This window comes from Leptonotus elevatus, chromosome 6, assembly GCF_054856555.1.
Source record: "Leptonotus elevatus isolate MCC_2025b chromosome 6, RoL_Lele_1.0, whole genome shotgun sequence".
Classification (NCBI taxonomy): Eukaryota; Metazoa; Chordata; class Actinopteri; order Syngnathiformes; family Syngnathidae; genus Leptonotus; species Leptonotus elevatus.
Window position 1 is genome coordinate 2,436,787 of NC_141244.1, and position 23,202 is coordinate 2,459,988.

Genomic DNA, 23,202 nt, shown 5'->3' on the forward strand with positions numbered 1-23,202 from the left:
GCATATTTTTCATCATAACTTTGTGCAAAATTATATAATGTCTATTTTGTTCACTTTCCATGGTCATGAACAAACTACCATATGTCTTACATAGTTTGACAAGAGGGTACAACCCGCAGACTGAAAGAAGAGCACATGAGAACAAGAGCCTGGCATTTTGACCATGTTGTTGTTTTGACATACAATAATCCTTGAGAAGGTAGAGCTGTGGATTGCAGCCACACAAAGTATAGAGTTAACAAATTGATTGTTGTTGTTGTTTTATCTTGAAAATTCTGACTCTCCTATCGTTTCAGGTCACTTGCCCTTCCTCATGTGGTGTCAGTGTCAACCCTGATTCCTGATTGTGTCCACCTGTTTCCCACTACCCTCATGTGTTAAATGGTCTGCGTCTCCCCTGTCCTGTGCCAAAGTGTTTTCGTCAGAGTCACTCGAGCAGCGGATCAAAGGAGGAGACCTGCTCCAGCATACCAGCCTGGGCAGAGAGTTTGACTGTCCTCCAAGAACCTCCACTTCAAAGTGCCATGTCAGAAGTTTGTGGGCCCGTACCCCATCTCCAAGGTGATCAACGGCCGCTGTCCGTCTTCACCTGCTTCGGTCCCTTCGTGTTCATCCAACGTTCCACGTTAGCCAAGTCAAGCCAGTCAAGGAGAGTCCCATGGTTCCGGCTCCCTCGCCCCCGCCTCCTCTTGTGATTGTGGATGGGGGCCCCGTCTACAGAGTGAAGCGACTGCTGGCCGTCCGCAATCGGGAACGGGGCAGGCAGTTCTTGGTGGACTGGGAGGGGTACGGGCCCGAGGAGAGACAGTGGGTTCCTTCCCGCTTCATTATGGATGACTCTCTAATTGGGGACTTCTATAGGGATCAGCCTGGGACGTCGTCCTCGGGAGGGGAGGGGGGGTGGGGTGTACTGTCACACCGAAGTGAGGTTGTCCCGTCTGGGCGTTTTCTGTCTTGTCATTTCCTGTTTTATCTTGAAAATTCTGACTCCTTTTGTTTCAGGTCACTTGCCCTTCCTCATGTGGTGTCCCTGATTCCTGATTATGGTCTGCGTCTCCCCTGTCTTGTGCCAAAGTGTTTTCGTCAGAGTCACTCTAGCCAGTCACAGTCGTAGTCCTCAGCCTTGTTGTCCTGTCTTCTGTGTGAACTTTTGTTTGTAACTTTGTATAGCCACAGTATAGTTTTAGTTTAGGAGTGATTTTGTTTTGTTTGTAGATTAGACCTCCCTTTTGGAGCGCATTTAGTTTAACATTTTATAGCCTTTGTTTTTCCCTCTAAACGAGGAGTTTTATGTTTAATAAATATCTGCCTTGGCGACAAACTGCTATCTCTGCGCCTGAGATCTAAATCTGCCACGCCTTGTCAATAAGTACCAATGTTGCAAATAGTAGAAACTTTTTTCTCTTACTTGGAGCATTAGTAAAAAAAAATATATATAAAGATTTATAATTGAATCCAATGCAGTTACATTAATCATTTATATTTTATTGACCATGACGATCAAAACAATAAATAATAATTGAAATTAATTACAACTACAGCGCTATGTAAATAAAGTGGGAAAAACACTCTGGCAAATCACGACATTTATATTCCTGTGACGGTTTTTATGCTAAGGTTTCAGTGGTTAAAAAGTAAATAAAAACTAATTGACATAAGAGACAGTCATAGTGCATAATTATGCATCCACATTTCATGTTTTTATGTCCAATTTCTTACCTTCTTTTGGGGGGTATTTATGTTCAGTCTTCTAATGTACAGTTTAATTACTGTCACATGCATGCACTCCGTTTAATAATGTGGCGGTAATGTATGGAGAGAAATTTGTGTCTTTTTTTTCCTAATCAAACAAAAGGGATTTGCAATCAATTTTTTTTTAAATCAAACAAAAGGGATTTGCAATCAAAAAAAAATTCAATCAAATAAAAAAGGGATTTCAAATTAAAAAAAATATTTGCAAAAAACTAATTGCAAACAAAATTAATGGATTTGTATTATTATTTTTTTTACTTTTGCAAGCAAGTTTTTAGGTTTTATTTGCAACTCGTGACTTTTGGTTGCAATTCTGTTTTTTGGTTGCGGATCTGTTTTTTTGGTTGCAATTTTTTATTTTTTTTTTATTTTTTGTTCTTCTTGCTCAACCGATGATAGAAGCCTTTTCATTGGTCAGCTAGGAATGGGGTGTGACTCTTCCTGGCTCATTCTACAGGCGCCGCCAGCATCAAGGTAAATATTGCTTCTTTTTTTCCCTTTTCTGTTTTAGTTGTATCTTATGTTTATCTAAAAGCAACCCTTGATCTATCGTGTATCCGGTGCTTTGGTCTAACCATTACAATTAGCGTAATCACTTGCTTAGCAATGCTAGCTAGCTAGTCTGATACCTGACTCATTCATGAAGCTATGTTGTTGGCAGTCGAAACGCACAAATATATGGCTCACTGGGACAGCTGTTAGTATGAAATTTTGTTGTTTTTTTACTCATAAAGAAACCTTTGCAAGCATAAATCAAGCTTAATGCGCATATTGGACTTTTGATGACGTTGAGGTCGGATATATGCGACCTGGCCGTTCAGACTGCGGTTGCATTGCAAAATTTCGTATACGTATCCGATCTAGGACCACATACGAAAGTGACCCAGGTCGCATATGAAAAAATCTGAATTGAGCCGTTCAGATTGACATAAAAAAAGACAGATACAGGTCGCATTTGGGCAAAGAAAATCAGATATGGATCCCATTTGCCTGCAGTGTGAACGTAGCCCTGTCAGTTCATCTGATTACAGATTGCTCTTGATTTGGTTCTGAATGTGGAGATGAATTCAGCTGCTAATCAGTGGAGGTGCAGATCAGATTCCAGGGGGGGATACAGGGCCAGGGTAGCAAGTTTTCAAAAATAACAACATTATATAAATAATGTGTAACTACTTGCACGCTTGTTTGGTTTTACTATGTTTAATAATTTAAAATATAATTTTTTTTTTTAAAGTGTTCCTTGCATCTTTCTATTTTTATGTATGTGGCCCCCAGAGGAAAAAAATTGGACACCCCTGCTTACAAGAAACAGGTCATGGCAGGTGGGAAAAGTGTCCATAACCAGAGGTAATTTGTATGAGAGTGTCAGAGCATTATATAAATGATTGTCTGTCCAAAAAAAAGGTGCTAAGTTTCTAAAATCGTTTTAGATTGTTCTAGATGTTTTATGGTAGTATGCCATAAATAAATGTAAATAATTGTAATCTTTTTTTTTTATGTCTATAACATCCTTTTCCTTCTTTTAAATGTAGGGTGGAACCGCTATGAAGAAACCTTTGGGGTGTAACCTGTCAGCACTACAGTTTACTCCATGGATTGGAGGAACATGGCTTGATTAAAAACAAGTTCCAATTTCAAGTACTTTAAAACAAGTTCTTCCATCACAAACAAGCTCTGGTAAGACACCGCAATTTTTACGACATCTCTATGCATTTATGTCACGACATAGCATGCGCACACTGGACGTGGCATGGCTATTCCCATTGAACTTTTTACATGACATTCGTTTGAATGTGCAAAAAGTGTATTCCACCCCAGTGAATCCAAATAAATTGCATTCAAATTTTGTTGTTTTATTCTGATGGAGGTGTTCATATGAAACATTTTCATTCTGTTTGGTCGTTCAGTTTCATTCTAGTCGTAATACATGGCTCCATGATATCCTGGCTAATGAAGTAATTTACAGAAAGGTTTAGATGAAGAATTTAATTATTCAGATTTTATTTATATATATATATATATATATATATATATATATATATATATATATATATATATATAATCAGTCAAGCCATAAATGATTCGCACCCCTGGCAAATTTTGTTGTAAAGTTACTTGCATTCAACCAGCATTTTTTTTTATTGGAAATGACACAGGTCTCCAGGAAGATAATAGGATGTTGTACAATAGGCATCTTTGTGGGAAAAAATATTCTTCAGCCTTTATATATATATATTCAAACAGAAAGTGGCACATCCAAAATTATTCTTACCCTTCTCAAAAATCAATAGAAAGGCCTTTATTGGCTATTACAACAAATTACACATCCTATAGTTGCTGATCAGCTTTTTGCATGACTCTGCTTATATTTTTGCCTATTCATCTTTAGTGATGAGCTCTTCTTGTCATTGCCCTGATTTTTAGTTCCCTCCACAGATTTCCAACTGAATTCAAGTCTGGATTATCTGGGCAAAACATTAATATTTTTGTCTGCAAACCATTTCTTAACCACTTTGCTGTGTGTTTTGGGATTTTGTGATGCTAAAATGTCCACATATTCAAAATTTGCAGAGGGGTGTGAATAATTATACATACACTACTCAAAAAAGTTAGGGATATTTGGCTTCCAGGTGAAATTTATGTAAAATGTAAAAAGTTCACACTACTGTGATATCAATACATGAATGTAGGACATTTTGAGTGGTTCCACCACACTGGAATCCCTCTCTAAGTAGAAGGATGCACTGGAGATTTCCTCATCTCGAAAATTTATTGAAACAAAAGTTAACAACAATGGTGGGTACCCCACAACCAGAAATGTCAATGTCTCAATAAATCATCATGTGCCCTTGAGCATCAATTACAGCTTGACAACGACTTTTCATGCTGAGACATGGCATCCCACTCTTCTTGAAGGTCATTGAGGTTCTAGGGTGCAGAGTTTCCAGCCTCTATACGGCGACTCTGCTGATCCCACAGCTTTTCAATAGGATTCACGTCTGGAGAAAATGCAGGTCATTCCATTTGAGATACACCAGTCTCCAACAGCCGTTCCCTGATGATGCCACCTCCATGAGCCGGAGCATTGTCGTTTGTGAATTTTGCCATTAAACTCCTTGTTAGTGAACAGCAATTTGTGCAAAAAGTACTGAAACATTTGACAGGTGAACATGTGCATTCAAAAGCTTAGAGAAGGTCACATTAAGTTCACCTGTAAAGGTGTGAATGCATTTTAAGGTCGTCAAATGTCTGACTTGCCTGAGCTTATGTCTAAATTATCCACACTCAAAGGTGTGTTATAACTTACTAATTTCCAAACCAACTATGATGAGGTCTGGTTTTTTATTTTTTTTACAATGCCAAAGCATTTGCTATTAAGCAATTAATTGCAGCAGTGTGCCGGCATGCAATTTATTTCATTTTCTCGCCGTCCACGCACATGGAATGTGCTGACACTTTGCCCCCACTAGCGCTTCATCACCGCAGCGCAAGCGGGGCGTGTCATCATGGCAGTAAATTGAGCAGCAGTCGAATGCATGTTTGAGAGCGAGCAAGTGGGTAGTAATAAGCATGCAGAGAAAAACTGAAGAAAGAATAAACTTTTATACAAAATACCGTACTCATTTACTGTCTCCTCCAAACATACAGTGAAATTGGTTGTTGTTGCAAAATCAAATGTATGCAACTATGTACACAAAACACATTGTTGTGCGCTCAAAACACTGTTTCATAGCAGGAAATTTGACGCGTAAATTCCCAGCTTGCCGAGTGGCATTGTGTACATATTAATAACTAAGAATGATGTTTTTATTGCTATTGTTAGATTTTACTTATACCCCAGTAGTAGCAGTACGTTCATCTACCCCTTTTATTTTATCAATGTTCACTGAATGATGGTATATCTCATATACTTGACAAAATTCGCTAATCTTAAATGTTGATTTTTAGGGATGTGCGTTCATAATCTTGGGTCAGCTATGTCTACTTTACAAGTGTCAGTGAATTAATAGAGTTACTGAAGCCATCATCTTGCTAAAAGAAGCACTCGTCATTGTTTGTTAAATGATGCATCAGCAGAGATGTTGTAGACTGCAGTTAACCTCGGCAGGCAGATGTCAAGTGTATGAACACATAAACACATGAAAACATGCAACAAAACTGTGAAGTGTTTGTAGGCCACATTTGAATTTGTACTTGTAGGTTGTGAACACACAAGGTTACTATATTTGAGATGACACATGGTTAATAAATTACAGACACGATGAGACATGATCTCATACAAAGAAAATAACCAACCTTGACAGACTGGTGGGGGTCCATCCATCTGTAGCCGCTCTCCAAGCCGACAGGTCAGAATCTCACTGCCTACCAAGGTGAAGCCTGGCAGGCATGAATACCGAATAATGTCCCCTGTGAGGCCATTTACACACACACGCACGCACACAGGTCACAGGTGCGTAAAGGCAGGAAAAAAATAAATAAAAGAACCATCCATCTGTCACAACACACTAGCACACTAGCACATGCCTACTTCTCACCACCAGGACAGTCATCACAAACATATTTTATAATGAAGATTGACATCCATGCTTCAGGCACTAAATACAAAGTGACTAGCAATTTGACTTCCACTTCACCACACCTACACAGCCCTTCAATTAATATAGATGACCGGATAAAAAATTGAAAGAAAAAGACATGAAAAAATAACGCAATGGTCTTGACACAACATTTCAAGAACTGAGGAAAAATGAAAACACGTGCAGAGCAGAATGAGACAAACCTATTTCAAAGTGGTTGTCATCAATTAGAACGGTAGCATTGGCAACAGGAGTGGGTGGCTGACATGTTCTCAGTTGATATGCTGTAAAGGAGGGGACACTCATCAAAAACAAATCTTGATTAGATCATAAATTGCCACTTTTCACTGTTCATGATCATCAAAATCCAATCACTAATTTAGCTGAGATGAGGGACATTTTATTAACTAAGTTCTGTGCAAAATGTTTTTTCATTAGTAAACAAAATATGCATAAGAAATTATTTATCATACCATGCCTGAAAAAAAGCAAAAGTAAATAATGACTAATTCAAATTTTTTAAACTGTGGTTGTTAAAGCCCATATCCCACTAAGGGGCAAACATTTGCGATGCTAACGAATGTTTGTTTAAGGTCACAGCGTTTCCTAAACGTTCTCAAAACATAAAATTGGTTTACCTGAAAAGTCTGATCGCAAATGTTTGCTAACCTGGCAATAGCCAGATTGATATTGTGATTCACTGAAGGGAGTTCTCCACAATATCAATCTGTAACTTCTCCACTGTGATTTGCTCAGGAAAGGCGGGACATTCTGTACAATTCTTTGAGGTGATTGGACGATGTGGCATCTTCGTTCTCGTTGTTGGGGGGAGCCCGAACATCTTTACCAGATAAAAGTGCACAAAGCGACTCTCGTTCAACATTCAACAAGGAAACGGTGAGTAATTCTGCAAGAACTGAATTGCAGCGTCCATTCGTCCACGTTAGGTTAGTTTGTTTCCCACGGTGTCCGCACTCCGCGCTTCCTGGTATCGTGTGTCACAGCTGTATATACCTTGCCCCCAAACACAATGTCGCTCTGTGATTTGTCCGTACAACTGGGTGAAAATCAACGGGCTCGGTACAAGATGTATTCTTCGGAATTTGTGAACTCACAAATACGGCGAGAATTCATCTTGCAGAGCAAGGTTAAATGGTTGCCCCTCCGTGGGATACAGACTTAAACAATTTTTAAATATTTTTCAAATGTTCCTTGCGACAAGAAAGACCATTAAGACTGTTTAGGAAACCAATAAGACTGTTTAGGAAATGCTGCGACCTTGAACAAACCCTGACAAGAAATCAACATTCCCTAGCGTCGCAAACGGTGGGATACGGGCTTAAGATAATAAGAACATATTGGGTCTCCCACACTCATTTTTTTTGAATAAACTCTATAGATCTAAGATCTAATTAGTAAGAGACATTTTAAGAGTGTCAAACATCCATCCATCCATTTTCTTAACCGCTTGTCCTCACAAGGGTCGCGGGGGTGCTGGAGCCTATCCCAGCTGGCTTTGGGCAGTAGGCGGGGTACACACTGAACTGGTTGCCAACCAATCGCATGGCAGAGTGTCAAACAAGGTCTTGAATTTGTGGTATGAAAGGGAGACCTACCGTGATAATTCAACACAAAGAAGCCACTGGTACTGAAGTCACTGTGGAACTTGATGAGGATTTGATTGGCGGTGGTAGATATGCCTTCCTGCACCGAGCTACCACTGAATTGACCAATTTGAGGTGAGGTTTGGTCGGGTCCATCCCTGCAAAGTGAGCGAGAATGTGATGCACCCACATTACGTGGACATTTTAAAGGGAAAGAGACAAGGCATAAGAAAATGGCACCAAAGCCTTGATTTATGAAATGTTTGCATGTGCAAAATATTCACAAACTTTGTTACTCAAGGGGGGGTTGCATATAACATCCTCGTGGGTGTTGCCTGAATCAGAAAAGTATTTTAATGGGGTACTGCACGAATGCTATTTTTAGACCTCAAGGTCATGTGCCTTCAGAAGCTTGAACCGGACGGAGGTAAAAAATGAAGCCGGCTTGTTGACGACCTATGCTAGTAGTGCTTGTTTTGTTCTCCTTTATCTCCGGGGAAAAAAACATGCAGAGTAAACACAGCTATTATTGAACTTGCAGAAGCCACTCCAGACACTGCGACCGTCCACATATGGGCCATGCATGCATGCTCCTACGCTGACAATCCTGCTCTTGCCTGCCACTGCTGTCACAAAGAGGTAAGTGATTGTATTTAGAGTATTTTAATTTTTTGGCGTTTGGCACTACCCCGACTGCCGGACGACAATAATGCATGCCAAGGAAAAATGCTAAAATGGTATTGCCACTGTTGTTCGGACCTGTCTTGCTTATCACCTGATTTAAAAAAAATGTTTGCCTTTTGTGCAGCTCTGACATGTATGAAAATTTATCTGGAGGGCCTTTTCTGAATGAAGGAAACAAGTTTATAAGCGGGAAGAATATGGTAATTGAAAGAATTGAGTTATAGCGAGTTTTGTTGGTTGTGCCCAAGAATTTAAGAGTAGAATTGCTACACACACAAAAAAGCAATAAAAATGTACCCCCAACAACTATCAAATACGTAAGATATGACAGACAGTTCATATGGTGGTAAAGGAAGGATAGCTTTTTGAAACTAGAGAATGTCAGTGTCAGATGTGAAGGAGCGTGAGAAAAAAAAAAGTCTGGATCAGGTCGGCTCTTTTTCACGTCTTTTTCAGCCCTCTACACTAAAGCCATCTCTCTTCAACTGAACATTCGTATGTTTTTTGACGTCTATGCCAGTGAATTTGGCACCAGGGATATCATTCTCGAACAGAATTAGTAGATTTAGCGTAGTAGACATCTCGCTAGTAGACTGTTTACATCCGTCTAGCATGACTGGCCGGCTGAGTTTGACCCCCTCGCTAGACTCATGAATATTAAGTGTGGTGACGTATATCTTGCGGTACCCCATTCAAAGTATTGAGCAGAAGTGGGTCAACAACGAACAATATTGTATCAACCAGTTCGGTTCACAGGTTCTGTCTGACTCCGACCCAGATTATGATTTTGATTCAGATTCTGATCTTGATAGTTTTGCTACCCCTAGTCAGTTTTTGTCACATTTTTCTTTTGATGAACCCCTTAAAACCACGCGTGAACCCTACACATCCGAGGTTCCAGTTCCACTCGTCAGTCCACTTCGCTTTCCAAGTCACGTCCTCCCACACCACTTTGTTCTGCACCACCCTCCTCACTTGAAGACCCAGACTTTAAATAATATGATTTTGATTATGATTTTGATGGAGTAATTGAGTCCCCTGATTATGGTTTGAGTGCACGAGAGTTTTTTCCCCATTTTTTGTCACCCCGTTCCTCGCCCTCGTGTGCACATTATAGCACCACGTCACTTCGATCCCCGCCATCCGCTTCACCTCATTTTCCCTCGCCCTCACCTAGTCTTGTTTGGTCTAGTCACGTCCCCCCTGCCTTGGTATCATCGGTTCCTAGTGTGTCTAGTGCTCCCCAAACTCTTGGTTGGGAGGTTGATGTGATTCCAGCTCCAAGCTGAAGGAGTCAAAGAACAAGTCAACGGCGAGCTGAGCTGCAGCCCCTGGCTGCTTCGCCTGTGCCAAGGCAGCCCCAAGTCACAGACTCTCATCTGCTGCAGCCCCCAGTCACGGAACCTCGTCTGCTGCAGCCTCCAGTCACGGAACTTCGTCTGCTGCAGCCTCAAGCCCCCGACCTGGCTCCACGGCAGCCTCAAGTCCCCGTCCCGTCCCTGGATTCATCGTCTCAGCCGCTGCCGCCCGTGGCTTCACCGCTTCGGCCAAGGCATTACCATGTCTCATAGCCTGAATCGCTGCAGCACCAAGTCTCCAAGCCTCAATTGCTGACAGCCCAGGACCCCTGTTCCAACAGCGCCAATTATGAGGCCGTCTTCGGATCCTCTTCCGGCGGCACACGCCCTGCGGCCGCCTTCGGGTCCCCTTCCCGTGGCACAAACCCTGCGGCCGCTTTCAGATCCCCTTCAAGTGGCGCAATCCCTGCAGCCGCCTTCTGCTCACGTTCCTGTGATGCAAGCCCTGTGGTCGCCTTCTGCTCACGTTTCGGCTGCGCAAGCCCTGCGGCTGCCATCAGACCCCCTTCCGGCGGCGCAAGCCCTGCGGCTGCCTTCCGCTTTCCGTGCCAGAGCGGCGCGGACCCTGCCACGGCCGCCTTCTGTTCCAATGTGGCATTTGGGACGCCCCTTCCGGGCACCCTTCGTCTGGCGTCCGGGACTCCCTTCTGAACGGCCCTGCTGGGCTCCCCTTGTCTGGCGTCCAGGACCTCCTGGTGGGTGGGCCATGTTCCCGCCTCCATGCCATCCTTCCGTCCGCCTCGGTTTTGGACTCTTTTGTTCTGGACTCTTTTGTTCTGGACTCTTTTGTTCTGGACTTTGTTGGGCCGTACTTTTATGGTTTGGTTAGTTTTGTTGCTTTGTCTTTTGTCATGATCTCTGTTTGGTTTTCATTGTCATGTCTCCTTGTCATTGTGTTCTTCATACCGGTCCCCCTTGTGTCTTACAATCAGCACCCTCTGCCTCTTGTGTCATGTCCAGGTGTTTGTCATTGTCTTGTTAGTTTGCTCCTATTTAGTTCCCTCCTTCCGTGCATTCTTTGTTGGATCATTCGTTTGTGTCACAGAGTCTATGTCAGTTGTCATGTCCTTGCCCGTGTTTTTTGTTTGTTACTTTGCATATACTTTTTGGTCTTTTGTTAATTAAGAAGTTTTTCCACGCTCCTCGTTTGCATTTTGGTTGTTCTTTTGGAAATAAATCCCTTTTTTGTTGAACTCCTGCAAGCCAGCCTCGCTTCCCTGAATCCTGCATTTGGTTCCTCACGCCCCCAAACGTAACAGATGTCGTGGTTATGGCTGACAGTAATAGTGCCAAGCTCTCATTAAAGAGTTGTTGCTAGCTTGCCGCTTGGTCTGATTATTTATGCAATGTTACAATATTTAAAAAAATAAAATAAATTAAATACATTTACCGTTCGCACTAGACACTTTATCAATAGCAATAGTATATACATTCAATACTTGACAGAATATTTGAAAGAAAATAAATCAGTTAAAAAGAAGACATTCTGAACTTAAAGGCATTCTGCGAGATGTAGGCAGAGGCTAAGCTAAGGTATGGCATTAGATTTATTCCACAGTTCCTAGCATGTAAGGACATTTTCAGCATTTTTTGAGCGCACAAGAATTGTTCTTGTAAACTTACTCGCCAGATGCTCCTCTGCCAAATAAGAAGGAACTGCACCAATGAAGAAGGGTACTTTGTGTTGTTCGCTAAAGTTTGTTCAAATAAATTACTCAGTGCAAATGCAATATTGTCAAAGGGTTGTACATTTTTAGGTTCCCAAAAATGTGATTCATTTCAAAGAATAATAATTTTTACAAATACAATAGGGACCTTTAAGAGGTTGCTGCTCGGACCCAAATAATCTTTTTTTTTTTTAACAATAGGGACCTCGCAGCAGTCACTGCTCGGGCCCTCATAATTCTACAGATGAAATAGGGACCTTGCAGCAGTCGTTGCTTTGGCTCTAATTATCCCCACTGCAAGCTCTGTGGGGAGGAAGAGGAGGACTTGTTGCATTTGTTTTATTTTTGTTCGTATGTTGCCATGTTCTGGAGGATGGTTCAAATTTGGTTGAAGACAATTGGTGTTATTTTTGAAATCATGCTTATGAACATTATGTTGTGTTTTTGAAAATAACTATATACCTTTTTTGAACACTACTACTGTTGGGTAAAATGTTGTTTTTTTAAACATCAAGTTTATGTTTTAAAACATTTTAAAAATAAGATTTATTGTAAATATACTTAAAAAAGGATAATAACTGCAAATAAAAACAAACTATCTGAGCTTAACATAAAGCGGAGCATTTGCTTAACCAAATAGAGAAATAGTGTTTTCAAGATTATGGTTTTGTATGATATGCTGTTTTATTTTTATGCATTTTTTTGAGTGTTTATTGTTTCTTGCTAATTGTTGTTCTGTTGTCATCGTGGTTGTTGGGATGGTGATCATAACAATGATGGTGGCTATAATGATAATGATGAAGATGAGAATGATGATGATGAGAATGTTTGTGTGAATGAAAGGTGATTGTTGTGTGTCTTGTGAAGGTTGGGGGATAAAACCTGTTTTTTCTGTTTATGAATATAGGGGGGTTTCTTTGTGAACAGGTATAATTTGTGGAATAAATAAAGGGGAAAAAACTGTAATAAACATTACACGTATGAATTTGAGTCCAACCAACCATGTTTGCAACATAGGTCAGAGGTCATCACTCAAAGACATTCAAAATTCCAACGAAGATAACATTTTTCACCAAGCCAAGAATAGGTCAAAATGTCACATAATTGAAATTTGTTTCAGCAACAGTTTTCATGAGCTCTAAGCAGTGATTGTTTCAACAGGTTTTGCAGCGCTATTTCTATTTATAGAACATTAAATGAGAGAGAGAGAGAGAGAGAGAGAGAGAGAGAGAGAGAGAGAGAGAGAGAGAGAGAGAGAGAGAGAGAGAGAGAGAGAGAGAGAGAGAGAGAGAGAGAGAGAGAGAGATAAGGATCATGTGAGAGGACTTACCACACAGTGATGTAATCATAGATTGGCTCAGTATTAATAATAGAAAAATTGATGTAGATGCCATAGCCAGGAGGTACTCTGACAGTCCACATGCAGTCCTGGAAGTGAGGGTATTCATCTGGGTGTGCAGGAGAGTAAATTGTGCCATTCATTGATGTTACATTCCCACCACAGAGAGCTGCAAGTACAAGAACAATGCATTAGTTTTTTTTGTCAAATTGCCAACAGTGCTGATTAAATAACCATAGCAGCAGGTAATTGGGCTACCAAGGAGGAACTGAGTATAGTAAGCAGTTTTCAGAAATCCACTGCATGGGATGGCTGCTACTGGTTGTTGTGAACATGATAACAGAGTGGTTCGGAAATTAAAACTTTCCTGTCATAGTCCGACAGAACAAATATGTAAAACATTTACAAACTGGGACTTATTACACACAAAACATATAAACTGTACAGAAGACAGAAAAGTTGCTGCTTTCACACTGTTTTTTTGGTAAACTGGTGCATGAAAAGCTTAAGTGTAGAGCTGGGATTCGCCAGTCACTTTTAGACAGAACCCACAGAAGTGGGACATTTTTGTGTCTGTATTCATCCAGCCTATACATATAGCTGTACTGAGATAAGAAGATGCATGGAGATATCAGAGCAACAGATTACAAAACGGTTTTAACACAATAGGTGGGCATTTGGAGTAGGTCCAAAACCATGGGTTTAATCCGTCACGTTTGGACAAAACATACTGTATCTGCAATTTTTCAATAAATTACACTTTAGTGAATTGGCTGTTGATGCACGTGTCAAGGCTAAATAATGGCATGTTTCATAAGCCAAAAATGCCTATTTCATATACATTGCTGGCGTGCTACCTTTGCACTGCAAAGAATAAAGCTATGTGTCTATGTGAATATCCTGTGCAAATATTTAAAGACACAGAATATGGAAAGTATCAGTCAACATCTTCAGTTTAAAAGAGGTGGCTCTGGTGGAAGTCTGTTTTTATTCATGCACTATCACATCTATTTTTTATGACTACATTTACGAGGTATACGTTTACAAGTGCACCCTTTTTCTGAAACGTTTTCACTTGAGTTTGTATGGTGTCAGTTGAGGCTGTCAAGATTTCCAGATGGATGAGGAAATTGATGTCAACTTAAAATGACTTCTTGATCTTAAGTCATTTTAGACAGGTACATACGGTATATAGAGCCACTCTGATCTGTGTGTTGTACATAGATATGTCAATGTAAACACTGACTTTGTTGTATTTGCACACTTTTTTTGTATGTAACATTTCAGAATGCTAGCATGATTTGCATAAATTTTCCAAATGTACTGATTTTAATTATTTTCAATAATAGTGTGGCCCACTTGAGATTAAATTGGTGTGAATGTGGCCCCTGAACTCAAATGATTTTGAGACCCCTGTCGTCAACTAAACAATCACATAGTAGCGATCTTCCGACTATTGAAATTTGCAGGTTGATTTTAACTCCCTCATCCTGCATTGGTAACTCGCACATACGATAGCAAGGGAGAAAGCGTTTACCCCCATCCTCCTTAAAACACCAAACTATGTTGTAAACCTTAAATGTAATTGTGTATTTCATGGGATCACTTAAGATGATTAGGGAAAGTCATAAGCTATCAACCCTGGGCAACATATGTGGAGTCACCTTGAAATTTACTCTTGATTGGCCTTGCAATAAAGACTTCCAAATAGTTCATATATCATTTTAATGGGCTGTATCAGTTTATAGTGCAATAAACATGTGCTTTGTGGGTGGTAAAATTGTATGAGATGCCTGAGTGTGGAGAAGAAAAAGTCAAGACGACAAGCAATCTGTGGTTGCAGTTGGTAATGACAACAAAAAGAGTGCTTGTCAATCACCTTCACAGCGAGGTATAGGGTAATTCCAGTTTCTGCTGACTCCATGCAGACAAGTGAGTGAAGGCTCCCCAAGCAAAGTATAACCCGGGAGGCACTCAAAAGTAATGGTCATCCCCACACTGTAGTCTTGGCCGATCACTACACCATTACAGAATGGACGTGGATCTGGGCATCTTTGTAGCTCATACGCTGTTAAAGAAAATGTCAAATTCAAGATATGGTCAAAATATAATCACAGGCAGAAAAGAGGATCGAACAGTCCATAATTTGCTTGCACCACATATTGTCAAGGATAAGAAGCACCAGGCTGCACTGTAAGAGATATCATGGACAATTTTGTTGAAATTTAATTTTAATTTGGTATTATTAGGGATTGGGCACAAAGTGGCAGTCAACATAATTTCTGACAATCTGAAATGGTAGGCTGCATATAATTTTTGCTAATTTTTTTTTCTTCTAAAAGTGACTCATGCAATAAACACATTGAAAACAAGCATGTGAAACATTTTGTAAATATAAATTTTATTGTTACTAAACATGTGGTTAAGAATGTGACCTGTGACTTAATGGCCCAGTAGTTTGACTCCTGATCAGCATGGAGCAAGGCGCAAGGGTTGGGAAAAAAAAGTTGATCAAGTCGGTAGGGGTTGACCACAAAAATTGGTTGACGCAAAAATGTGTCGAAGCTGTTTTAATAATTTTAAAAAACATACTTGCGCCACCTGGAAGTTGCTGTAACCAATATTTCATGTTTCTGCATGAACACTTATTGCTGACGTACTCTGACCGACATTCACCACTACTAACTAAGATACTTTTTACGGTTTGTTTGTGGTCTCTTTAGACTGAAAAAGGAGAAAATTAGCATCATGCAACAAAACAATCTGCGTCAAAATCGCTAAATAAATAAAAGAGCTCTAATTAATTTATGAAGTTGGCGGCCATACATGCGTCAACAACAGGAAGGCGGAATTTACTATAGCATAGAGCAAGACTCCTCCAAGTCTTTTTTTCCCCACTCCTCCAAGTAGCGTGCAGGCTAAGCCATACAGCATTTGCCATAAGGACTATTACTAAGGTGTTGCGCCACCAAATGTGCAATAACTGAGCCAAATTTACCCAGTTGGCCACAATGCACTTATCAACAGACGCAAAGGAGTTTGCAAATGCGGACCTTAGAAACAAAATCACTTTGCAATACCATTGGCTCGGTTAGCATTTGCTTGTAGCATTATCAAGTACAAAGCTACATTAGCGAGTACTCATGACGTTTATGGATTTAAAATGGGATGGAACCAAAGAAAAACACCAGGGTGACGGCATGGGATCCTGGAGCATAAAGTAAGTTATTTTAAAAATCTTTCTGTACGGTTAGTATGCTGCATCAATGGCCATTGTAGGCTTTGACAACTCAATACGTTTGAACGAGACAAGCAAATACGTCAGGCTCTGTAAACATATGATGACGATAAAGCGCTATTTAAGTGCACTCCATTTACAATTTCATATTTTGATCAAATTGGATTGAAGTGGTTTTCAGGAAAAGTACAATACGTCAGTGATTCGAGTTTATTTAAGGCTAATGCTTAATCGCGATTGTTAATCGTTTAGCATAGGCAAATTTTGTTGGTGTTTGTGTGTTGTGTGTATATGTGTGCAGAAGATAAGGAACAACTCATTGTATTTATGCCCACTAAATTCAACTCACATTCAACCTTAGCGGACTTAAAAAAATAAAATAAAATAATAATAAAGAATTGGGGCGGTTGAAAAAAAATGGAAGGAGGAGGGGAGGGGGTTCCGGGGCGATTAGTCGATGAATTGATGGAATAATCAATATGAAACTCGATAAAAAAAAAAAAAAAGTGACAGCATTACAAGGCGCTTGTCCAGTGCTCCAATATGGCTTAAATGCAAGTGTAACATTTTGTGCCCGTAACAATGTGTTTGGGCTCTATTTTTGTTCCCAGTGCAAGTGAAGTGTGATGTGCGGTCAAATTATGTGCATGGATGAGTTTACAGTACTTCCTTTTGGTATTTTCACAGATGAGTGCTTTTATGTGTGTTTGCACCGTTGTAGGCGTGAACACAGTCTACTAGCAGCTCCTCTCATTGCCTTTAAAATCTGCGTGCAAAAGGTGCAAAGTCTGTCATTGCGGAAGCACCACTACAATCGCTGGAGTCCATGCAGAAGCTCCAAGCACGCAAAGGCGTTCAATAAATTGATTTCTACAATGATTCAGAGGGTTCTATGCATGCTGTTTATGAATGCAATACGATGACATACACCACCCAAATTGCGCCACAACTTAGACCTGCTTTCAGGTGATTTAAAATGTAGTCTACTGTCAGCCACCAAAATGCACATGAAAGAAAATGCTCCTGGTCCAACAGAACTCCCAGCATGGGTGATGCAGTGCAGTCTGACAAAATCAAGATGCACCAGCTTTTACGCCCGACATGTGGGCTGTCTATGAAAAAGGAGCTCTTAATGTTAATAAAAGGTGTTCTAATGTAATTACTAGAAATAGTAATACCCAGGAGTGTTAATTTCGTTAATGAAAACTAAACAAAAATATTTTCATCAGCACACATTTTCACCGGAGGAAAACTAGACTAGACTAGACTAGACTAGAACCACCATTTATAAACAATAATTGGGACTAAATCAGTATGCATTTTTGTCGACTAATAAAGACGAGACGGAAATGTAGCTCACGTAATAAACACTGGACTAAAATCTATGGACACTTTAGTTCACGAACAAAGATGAGACGAAAATTATGACTGTGAAATGCTGTTTCTGCTAATCTGTCACTAATACACAGTGACACCCCCCCTTTCAAATCTGCAGCTAGCGAGTGCAACGTAACAGTAATTCAACAGCTATAACGTTCAAACAATGTTAATCCGACCGCTAACTAATGCTAATACTAGCTTGTAGGATATAGTCATAATAGCCACTTTATTGTAATTGTGTGTGAAGTTATTTTAAATCAAAAAGATGAGAGAATATTTTATGGTAAGTTTAAGATCAGATGGAAATGTTATTAAATATTATCTGCTGACAAAAAAATGTAAAAGGTAAGATGTTTGACTAAAACTAGACTAAAATGTTGACAGTTTCTGTTGACAAAAATTTGATGAATACAAATATGTTTTCTTGGACAAAAATAAAGACTCAAATGCTCGACTTATAGTTGACTAAAAGTTGACTGAATAAAAATGGGATGCAGTTGACTAACTATGATATAAACTAACAAGTGTGATTGAAACTGGACTAAAAACTGAGAATAAATTTAAAAATGACGGATAAAATTAGCACTATCTCCCAGTCAACTGCTCAATAAAGCCCTATGTGCCATTTTAACATTAAACTTTATTATTTCCAACAATGACATCATCTGTACCTTTTACTTACTTGCCCTTACCTTGATAGACTATGTTGAAACCAGGCTTGTTTTGGGAGTAGTCACTGTGAAAGAAGAGCGTAGTCTCATGGGTGGTGCTGAACAAAGAGTTGGGTACCAGTGAGCCACTGAACCGATCAATCACGATTCCAGTCTCCAAGCTCCCGCTGCACACTTCAAGATAATCATGAACTGGCTCTGTGGAGAAGTTCAAAAATTGCAGATGGATCCCTGAAAAAGCAGAATCTAGGAGTTAATGAGGGATAAATTAAGCAAATAGAATAAAAGTCACACATTTCACTGTGAGACAATATCCAGAAAAATAATGTGACTGGTAACATTTTACATTTTACTAGAGGTTTTATAAATGTCTTATCAATGGAAAGTAGTGTAGTATCAAGTATAGCGTGATTTTAAAAGCATACATAAAGGCTGTAACAACAGAACAAAGAGGGAGGTACAGGAACATGCAGATGGGGGCAGTGTGGTCACTGTAACAGACCAAAGCCAATAGGAAGCCGAACTTTCCAGCTGCAGTCCAGGCTGCTCTGGTAATTCCCTGGAAAGCCTGGGCTGAGGATGACACCACTGAAATCTGACATGGAACCGCCACACTGAGCTGAGGGAGACCAAACAAGGAGAGAGAGAGAACATGTCACTTCTGTACAACACAGTTCCGTGGTGGGGCGATAAACATCCCGGCCACACCACCCATGTGGACTACGCCCCAAAGACTCACAACAAGATTGCCTCTTTGGTGGTGGCTTGGAATAACAATGAAACAAGAATCCATCTACATGACGGCGCCAAAGATTACTAAGCAATGTTTACGTCATCCATCTTCTGAATTTGTTTTGTCACTTCTTCGCTACCCACACTCCCATGGGGAAGAGCCCCGCTCTTACGTAAATACCTAGGTGAGGAGTGATTGCCGCCCCAGGAGAAATCTATGTGAACTTGGAAGTAAATCATCTCTCTTTTCCTTTCCCAATACCAGAACAGGTGCATTTAGGTGGTAAATGGCTACAAACCTAAGGGGGTATTATGTCAGTTGTCTGGGGACCAAAAGCAGAAATACACAGGAAAAGACTACTGTAGGATTTGACGTAATGTGGACATGTGCCTGACCTATTGGTTTTAAAATGTGGCACAGACCAGCCTACTGGTAATTTTATCCTCCATTTTTAAATTTAGTCTCAGTTTCAGTGCAGTTTCAATCACGCTTGTTAGTTTTTAAGATAGTTAGTCAACCTCATTCCGTTTTTATTTAGTCCATTCTTAGTCGAATAAAAAAAATCTAGCATTTTAGTCTAAGAAATTAATTTTATTCATCTCGTTTTAGTCAAAAACTGTCAACGTAGTTAAAAAAAAATCATTTTACCCCTGTATCTTTTTTTTGTCAACAGATAATGTTTCAGAGCTAAAACTATTTCCCATAAAATGTTCTCTCATCTTTGTGATGAAAAACAACTCGACACACAATTACAGTTTATTAACAGGTGGCCAGAGGTGGCAAATCCATGTCCAGAAAGTAAAAACCCTGCCGTAGTTTGGCTTTAGCCCCAGGTCCTAGCTAGCTAGCTCCCTAGCTAGCTCCCATGGTGCTCGTTTATCTGCTAGGCAGATAGCTTGCTAGCATCAGGGGCTAAAGCCAAACTGTGGCAGGGTTTTTGCTTTCTGGACCTGGATTTCTCTCTCTGCAGGTGGCTACTATGGCTCCATGCTATGAGCTAGTAAATTAAGCAGTATTAGCTGTTAGCGGTCGGATTAACATTATTGTTGGAACGTTATAGCCCTTGGATTAATGTTGAATTATAACTATAATTTACTTCTTCTTTTACATTTTACATTTTACATACATTTTCGTCTCGTCTTCATTAGTCGACAAACATGTATACTGATTTAGTCCCAGTTATTGTTTATTAATGAGAGTTTTAGTCCAGTCTAGTCCAGTTTTAGTCCGGTGAAAAATGTGTGCTGATGAAATGATTTTTGTTTAGTTTTCGTTGATGAAATTAACACTAGACCAGAGATACTGAAGAGGCATGTAGCAAATCTTGTGTGAGTTTGTGAGCAACAAAGCGTAGTGTTGGGATCAATACGGCAAAGAGTTGAGCTAACAAGTGTTTCAGCCAACATCTGAGGAAGTATGCGGGCAGAATATTGATCATCATAAAGGATATCAGAAATCAAACATTACGTTGAGATGGCGCAAAAGCCTTATTGATTTTCAGCTGATGGGAAAGTAGCAAATTCAATATTAATTCATTCATATAACCTGCAAGTTTACACAGCCAAGATGTTAGCTACCCTGAGTGCATTGTGATGTAATTAATTCTCTAACACAATTACAAGTCCTCTTTGATGTTGTACTTCTATTGTGGTTAACAAATATAAAATGTGGACAATAAATATTAAACAAGGCTTTTGATGTCTCAAATATGAACGGAAGGAAATACATTACCTAAACATAATGGTACAGGGTAATTCCACCTTCTGACAGGACCAGGCATGCACGTAATATATGCATTACCCTGTTTAGAAAAACACAAAAATGCAATATGCAATTTCCAAACTCCAAGAAATAAATACTTCAAATGCAAAAGCAGACATCTTCATTTGTTGTAAATTTTGTCGGTCTGAGGCAACATAAACATCTTAAGGCTTTTCTGACAAATTTTCAACTGGATTTGTTCAATGGGCTCGGCGTAGCAGATAAAAATTAAAAAAAAAATGGCATTACTTGTCACCACTTGGTGGCATTATATGTTTAACCAAATATCATACAGGTGTCTTCAGGCTGTGACTATAAACATACATGTGAAGTTTAGGATTTATTTTTGTTTAGCTTCGTTCGGGGAGTTATTATGAATTTCCTCTTTAGCAAATGCTTCATGAGACTTTTGTAGGTCTAGATTTCTTCATATACCTCCAAATTTGAGTTGATCTTGCTGAAACATACAACCAGGGTTGCTTCGTTGGGGGGCACGAGTGAGTCATTCACTCATTTGCTCCCAAAAACGTAAAAAACTAAAACTTATTTATATATTGTTGTTTTTTAAAATGATTTTTTAATGCTGGAGCATACAGAAAGCCTTGATGCAGCTTCTGACCTGAATAGGTCGCTTAAATAAATGGTGCTTTCACAAAAAACGGCCAGCAGGTGGCAGCAGAGTATAAGAGCTCCACCAGGAACATATTGCAAATAATCTCTTTTCCCCAGTGTTTTCAACAGGTATGTGAATATTGAATAAACTTAGCTATATTCTAATGCTGCCTGCTGCAAAGCGGAAACAGATACACATATACTATTTTTCCTGATGAAAGAAAATACACAAATCATTATTTATATATATAGGACACAATACTCTGTGGGTCTTGCAAAATCAGTCTAAATCCAGTCAAACAGCCAGGAGCAAAGTGGGTATAATTATATAATATATATATATATATATATATATATATATATATATATATATATATATAAATGCTCATTTTGCCAGGCCAGATGTGTGTGCCAAGTTTTATGAGTTATCTGAATGTTTAGGCCGTCAAAATCAGCGTTGCTTTCTTGGCAAACGGCAACAGTGTTTCATGAAAACTCACAAACTTCGTGTTGTAACATCATGAAGGCCCAAACTCTAAACACTCGTCCGACCAAATATGAGGTAGATCTGGTTAACCCACTTGGAGGAAAACTTTGAAAAAAAAACATGTTTTTTTTGCCAATAGGGTAGCACTACCACCTACATTGAAATGTAATTTCGTAGCTGTCTTCAGGCCTGGAATGTAATCAAATGTGTGAAATTTTGAGAAGATAGGATCATCTGTGTCAAGTTAAAGCTGAACATGAACAAAGATGAACAGGTAGATGTCTTTGGCGTCTTCAACTTTGAGTGAGGCTCGACACAGCGGCCGCCATCTTGCAGAAGATAGCTGGGGAAGATGACGGCCGCTGTGTCTAGCCTCACTTGAAGTTGAAGACGTCAGAGAAATCTACCTGTTCATCACGCTGGTGGCTGGGATGCATCTGCTAAGGATCGGAGCCCTTTGGCTGCATCGACTCCTCAGAAAAATGCAGGATGGGCAAAAAAAGGCGGTGGAAATGGCCATTGTGGCTCTGAGCAATATCACTGGAGTGCAAGCTGACCTGTCCAAGGCTGACGACATGTCACAGGTGAAGAACGACCTAGCTGCATCCTACAACGCCACGAACATAATGGGAATGAACTTGTCTACAAAGCTGAATAACCTGGAGATGATTGCTCGTCGGAACGCAGCGATGAAAATAAATCGAGACGAGGAAGATGGGTGAGGCTGGATGCGGGCTGCCATTTATCCTTAGCTATCCAATGCTACTGGACCAAACTGATCAACAAGAGAACAATTCAACGTTTTGATCAACAAAGACTATTGGGAAGACGATCTTTTGCATCAATCAACAACTTGATAATCGACACAACTAAATATAAGACAAATTACCACTTTGATTATCTGTGTCCTATTGCATTCTTGGAATGGGAATTAATACGCTTCGGCTTCATCCCGTCAGCCTTTTTTCTTTTCGTGTATAATTGTATGTTAAAAGTGAACGTTGTAAATTGTCTCTATGATTGTCCCGTTGTCACCGTGCATATTCAGACATTGCAACACCGTAATGGCCATGCCCTTTGCCGAAAAGTAACAATATTTGGTCTGAGGAATGATCAACATCTTAAGGCTTTTCTGACAAATTTTCAACTGGATCCCTTCAACGGGCTCGGCACAGTAGGTAAAAAAAAAAAAAATTATGATTTTTTTTTTGTCACCACTAAGTGGCACTATATGTATAACCGAATATTGTCATACAGATTACTTCGGGTCATGTCTATTAACATACATGTGAAGTTTGGGATTTTTTTTGTTTTTTTTTTAGCATGTTCATGGGGG

General features: G+C 39.8%; 1 protein-coding gene across 6 annotated transcripts in view; it reads right to left on the reverse strand.

Moving 5' to 3' along the window:
* The window catches only part of LOC147171791 (CUB and sushi domain-containing protein 3-like), a 499,351-nt gene that overhangs the window by 156,928 nt on the left and 319,221 nt on the right, over positions 1-23,202 (reverse strand). For all 6 annotated transcript variants that reach the window (XR_015095358.1, XM_086078287.1, XM_086078288.1 and 3 more), the window contains exons 39-46: positions 20,738-20,807; positions 18,776-18,892; positions 18,295-18,504; positions 14,864-15,052; positions 12,976-13,153; positions 7,949-8,094; positions 6,536-6,616; positions 6,049-6,162 (exon numbers count right to left, since the gene is read on the reverse strand). Coding sequence is in view for 5 of the 6 variants with exons in the window: in XM_086078287.1 (XP_085934413.1) it covers positions 6,049-6,162; positions 6,536-6,616; positions 7,949-8,094; positions 12,976-13,153; positions 14,864-15,052; positions 18,295-18,504; positions 18,776-18,892; positions 20,738-20,807 (1,105 nt within the window). In the remaining variant the exon portion in view is untranslated. The remainder of the gene's footprint in view (positions 1-6,048; positions 6,163-6,535; positions 6,617-7,948; positions 8,095-12,975; positions 13,154-14,863; positions 15,053-18,294; positions 18,505-18,775; positions 18,893-20,737; positions 20,808-23,202) is intronic.